Source organism: Periplaneta americana, chromosome 6, assembly GCF_040183065.1.
Source record: "Periplaneta americana isolate PAMFEO1 chromosome 6, P.americana_PAMFEO1_priV1, whole genome shotgun sequence".
Taxonomy (NCBI): Eukaryota; Metazoa; Arthropoda; class Insecta; order Blattodea; family Blattidae; genus Periplaneta; species Periplaneta americana.
Genome location: NC_091122.1, coordinates 47,741,582 through 47,747,581, shown reverse-complemented (window position 1 = coordinate 47,747,581; position 6,000 = coordinate 47,741,582). Strand labels below are relative to the sequence as shown.

At 33.4% G+C, this 6,000-nt stretch overlaps 1 protein-coding gene across 1 annotated transcript in view; it reads left to right on the top strand.

Annotated features, from left to right (window-relative positions):
- Positions 1–748: 748 nt before the first annotated feature.
- Positions 749–6,000, top strand: part of Pdp1 (PAR-domain protein 1) — a 588,948-nt gene continuing 583,696 nt past the window's right edge. Inside the window, exon 1 of the mRNA XM_069828052.1 lies at positions 749–927. Within this exon, the coding sequence (XP_069684153.1) occupies positions 840–927 (88 nt within the window). The 5' untranslated portion in view covers positions 749–839. The remainder of the gene's footprint in view (positions 928–6,000) is intronic.

Genomic DNA, 6,000 nt, shown 5'->3' with positions numbered 1-6,000 from the left:
TATCAGTAATATTGTACTTTCATAATACGGTATCTATTTTCTTTTTAATTTGTGTGTTACCCATACAAACAGTACGTATGCAGTTGGGATATATATATATATATATATATATATATATATATATATATATATATATATATATAATGCAACACGTCATGTTGGCTATTTTCATTGTTTCATTTATTTTGTAATGCTGTATAAGAGCAATTAATATGACGTTAAATTATGTGTAATGAGATGTAAAACGCACAAAATAGCAAGTTTTTAGGTTTATAAAGTAGGGCTACTGATAGCTAAGTTCTTGCACACAGGCTATCAGTGAACCTTATTCGACAATATTGTAAATATCGTATTTCGTGGTAATTGCAAATAAGAATTAACAAGTGATTTTTTCCGGTAAATTGCTCATGATTTTTTAATTCTGCCATATTATTGTGACTTATTCGACATTAATTTTTCATTCTTCATATACACTTCTCTTTAATTTCTTCGTGACAAATGTGTTACTATTGTGTCAGTATTTTGATTACTTGCTTGTGATCGTAGTAAATCTTTTAGAAACCGGCAATCTATAATTCATATGTTTCTTATTAAATAATACTTTTAAGGAAAGATTTTATTTTAGTTACGACTGTTTATAGGTTAAGTGGGAGATTTTGTTGGTTAAAGAACATGTGAAGTTTTTAGGGAACTTACGTTCTATAATGTTGGCTACTCTGAGAGCGAGGTATATTATTTTACTGGCCGAGGCCTTGAGTGCTGCGGCAAGTGTTCGTGCCGATAGAAATTGTCTGTAAATATTAGAATTGGTGAATTACATTTGAAGGTTTGAGTGTAAAATGACCGAGAAAGAATGTGCATCACCAACTATCGTCCAGAGTAACCTCAAACTGCTGTTAGAACAGTCCAGTATATTTCCATTAATTGGTAAGTAAAGTTTTGCATCATTGCTATTATTCACAACAAAAACATCACGCACGTGGCCTTGGCTTTCAATGTTCTGTTGGGGGCAATCTTGTGTATACATTTCAGAGTAAGATGGTAGCGAATGTATGTTTACATATTTATTTGTCTTGAAAGTATAAATATTAGTATTCGATTGAAACAGTTCACGTTTCCGAATGCTCTTGACTTTCGCGCTGCGTTTGGTGGGAGGGTACATGTATAGGATGGTTCGTAGAGTAGGTACTGTCTTGTATCATTTAAAGGATTATGTTTAAGAGTTTATTATATATTCCAGTTTTGTTTTGGAACATCCTTCCCAAATTAATATTAATATTTGTGTTGTAACGGGTTTTAGTCATCTGTGAACCATTCGGATATAGATTTTCAGTTTACTTTTGCGTCAATGCTTCAGTAATATAATGTAAACACACACTATAACTATCAAACGATAAGTAAGCGTGACTTCTCCTTAATATGTTATGATTGTACAAGGTAGATACTGTGTTTTACCATGTTTGTAAATACACTTTTTTACGAATATGGAATAAATGTACCGCTCTTACAAACACTTTAATTTACAGATTGTAAATAATTAAAGCTTATTCACGTTTCGTTTTCCAGCACTACATTTATAGTTTGTTTTCATAGTTTTAGACTCATAGGCGGATCCAGGGATGGGCTAAGGGAGGCTTTTCCCCTTCAGCCAATATGACAATAATTATATTTAAGTTTACGGAATTATTTTATTTTTATGAAATTAAACCCCACAGATTTATTTCCGCTTTACATATACATGTCACCAAAGCGTTCACTAGGAATGAGCGTATGTCCCTTGAATCCCTACCCTCCCCTCGAGCCGATATGACAATAAATTAGTTATATTCAAGTATGCGGAGTTATTTTATATGTATGACATTAAACTCCACAGTTTTATTTTCGCGTTACATAATATACGTCACCAAAAGCGTTCGCTCATAGTAACTTCCACTATGTCGTTCGCTAGGTCTGAACGTACACCCCTTGAATACCTAGCAGCGGCCGGGACTGACAAGTGATGATAATAGGGGAAAAAAAAGTTAGCCCCTTAAGAAATCCTGGATCCGCCACTGGTGTTAGTCGGCCTTTTTTTTTTTTTTTTTTTTTTCGAAAATCTAACACTTCATCGTTCTTTAATCATCATTTTATGATCAATTATGTTAAACGTGCTGAATTACAGTATGTAGGCCTATATTATATTGAACACGTTGAATAGTAAATTATCCTTTATTAAGAACTTATAAATTGAATACAATTTTCGACGTTACTTTTTTTTTATTAGTGAGTTAGTCCATTATTTCTTGAATGATACAATAATGCTTTTTCTGTATTTCGTGCCAGAGAATGAGATTCAACCAGCCTGGAAAGTTTTGGGATAATTTCCTTGTTAGCATACTTGTTCTTGTCGTGCTTATCACTGCACAGCAGATTAATTTCAAGTTTTTGAGTCAGGATGACTGCGTAACTGCCGTTGCTTATAGCCAAGAAGTGAAAACCTAGAATATTTATAATTATTTTAAAAAGTTAGATCATGTATAGTTTAGAAATAATCTGACGTTAAATTAACTCGCTTTAACTCATAGTAATTTTGACTTAAATAAATTGCAGTTAATCAACATAAGCAATAAAATTGAAAGCATTTCTTCTCTAACGTCCGAAAGGGTACGTTGACACATGGTAATATTTTAAAGAAACGAAAGACTGTCTGTAAACAGACATAATTTCAGTGGAAACATCTGAAACTCTTGTTATTCTATTTCGGTTATTATGTTCTAATACTCGTCGGTTCACTACTGTTAATCGGTTTGTCGTATTGCTACGAATGAATTTCAGCGCAGTTCTGTTTGACAGCTTCAAACAGACACCTACATTTAATTTTGGTGATGATTGTGGCTTGACTTATACTTTGCATAGCCCTATTAATGTTTATAAATGATATTCACAATAATGTTCATCTTCCTGTTCTATTTTCCTTTAATTTCCGCTTTCTTTTATGTCACGCATTTCGTGTAATAATAAGTGGATAATTTTTCTGGACTTGTTTCGAAGTGGAATCATTAATTTTGAAGTAGAACAGTTTTTAGCCTCGAAAATATTACTTTTGGTCGTTAGGACTTAGATCTGAATCCTAGGAAAGCCGAAACATATAGCAAATGAGAAGATCCTTTCGGCACATTGGTAGGAACACAAAATATCGACATCCTCGTGATTTGAATGTGAATTAAGATAAGTATAAATGTATGACCTGCAGATACCTATAAATGAATAAATGAACGAACGAACACGAACGAATGAATAAATAAATAAATAAATAGACATACATACATACATAAATAAATAAATGAGTAAATAAATAAATAAATAAATAAATAAGTATTTATAACTAATTTCGAGCGATTTCAAAATTATTCTGAATACATTAAATAACTTCAATATTTAGAACTTCTTGCATAAAAATTATGCTACATATACTCCCATTTATTCGAAGTATGTAATTTCCCTTATTTTGTCTCCTTTGGTATATCGAATTATTATTTCTATTGTAGATCGTACATTAAGAATAATTATTCAGAAATGTGTTATCCAACACTTCTCTGCAGCTGTTGGTCATTATCGTGAAATTACGCTACAATCATCGTACGCTACAATAGTAAATCTCAATTCCAAGCGGAAATGCTAATTTTCGTAAGTAGAGGACTGACTTTGTAATAAGTTCACGTATGGCTTGGTATACAAAGCAATTACGTGACATTTTATCGATATCATAACCACACAAAATCACAATTTGTGATATGAGAGTAGCAAGTTAGGTCGATTAAACTGTTCTTACTGTATTGCCAGAATTGTATTACAGGCACTTAACGGCTGAAATTAGACTGCAAGTTTTGAGTTTCTGTCCTCAACCGACAATATAGTAACGCCACACAGTTTTCAGATTGTGTCACTATATTAGTAAACCTACTGTTAGTTTTTAATATCTACAAATGAAGCCATATGTTATACGTTTTTAGGCTTCATTGAATATTGTGTTCAGAAATAGACTTTGGGTGTACCACCGCGTGTTGGGACTTAAAATCTCATAAGTTTCCGAACTGCATACACGTTTCATTTTTAGGTTGCAACAATTTGGCCTGAAGATAGAACATCTGTAGTTAAGAAACGATATATTCCAGTAGGCCTACACGGTGGAATACCCAAAAGTCTATTTCAGGAGAACTAAATTGTTCGCAACTGCGCAAAAAAAGGCGATTGAGACAGGTAATTTAAGTGCACATGCACTGAGAAACTTGGGTTGTATGATAAAGAGCAATCCAGTTGGCATGTCGGAACCTACCGCAGATAACACTGTAATGTTGTCTTGCAAGTTAATAACGAATATTTTTTGCTAATAATTTAACGTTCAGTTACTTGTTTAAAAAGAATACATTACACATAATGCATAACAAGGTGTGCAAATATACCCTGTTGGGTATTCATTCATTCATTCATAGTTTTCTGCCCAAGTGCAGGTCCTTCACTGCAAACCCAGCATTCTTCATTATTTTCTATTTTCCGCCTTCCTTTTAGTTACCGCATACGAACCTTATATCTTAATGTCGTCTGTCATCTGATATCTTCTCCTCTCCGAACTTTTTTTCCCGTTCACCATTCCTTCCAATGCATTCAGGCAGTTTCTTCTCAACCAGTGAGCCAGCCAGTTTCTTTTTCTCTTCTTGATCTTTGTCCACCCAGTCTTTCCAGCACAGCTTCATTTCTTATTCTATCTGTCCATTTCACACGCTCCATCCTTCTCCATATCCACATTTCAAATGCTTCTAGTCGTTTCTCTTCATTTCGTCGTAATGTCCATGTTTCTGCCTCATACAATGCTACACTCCACACAAAGCACTTCACTAGTCTCTTCCTTAGTTCTTTCTCCAGAGTCCGCAGAAGATGCTCCTTTTTCTATTAAAAGTTTCCTTTTCCACTGCTATCCTCCTTTTGACTTCTTGGCAGCAGCTCATGTTACTGCTTATAATACATCCCAAGTATTTGAAGCTGCTTCCATAACAGATTTATGTCGAAAAGGAAGTAAAAACATGCAAAATTGTATTAAAATTTTTTGTTTGAAATATTTCAAAGAACAACTCCCTGAAAATAATGACATTATTTACGGTTCAATCTGGATATGTATATGTATATATACTGTACACACACACACACACACACAAACACACACACACACACACATATATATATATATATATATATATATATATATATATATATATATACGGTAATTCGATTACAATAGGGGCCAGTTTTCGATTGCTGTACTTTTGCAGTTGTAGTTTCTGTACTGAGTTTGTAAATGTTAAATGTTTTGTTTTATTTAACGACGCTCGCAACTGCAGAGGTTATATCAGCGTCGCCGGACGTGCCGGAATTTTGTCCCGTTTAAGCACACGTAAATGCCATCGACTTGGCCCGGGATCGAACCCCCAACCTCGGGCATAGAAGGCCAGCGCTCTGAGTTTGTATATGAAGGTTGTGTGTTTAGTTTGATAAAGAAAAAAAATAGGTTTTCTGTGGTCTGTGAAGTGTAAGCTCCACTATATCATATGAGAATTTGAGAGGTAAACTCGGTGAAACGTTTGGATTTAAATTGAACGATCGTGGAGAAGTGCTTAACAGAAAAAAAGTTTTTTCGTGTTTAGTGATGCAGGAAACATTACTACTAAACGTAGAGCGGCACTTAATTCGGAGCATGTGAATGCACTCACATGTTTAGAATTATGGATGAAGTAGTATTAACTAGGTGAGTCTTCACACTTTTTGTTATTTATGTATATCTAAAAAATTCCTGGAAAAATTGACACAAATTATAGCCTCTTAATAAATATGTTAGTAAGTAATTAAAATAGTTGTTTTGTAATATAACAATACAATATATACAGATATACAACATTTAATACTTATGGTTATCACCGAACTCAAGTTAAATTTAACAATAATTGTGTATTACAGTATATTAAACAT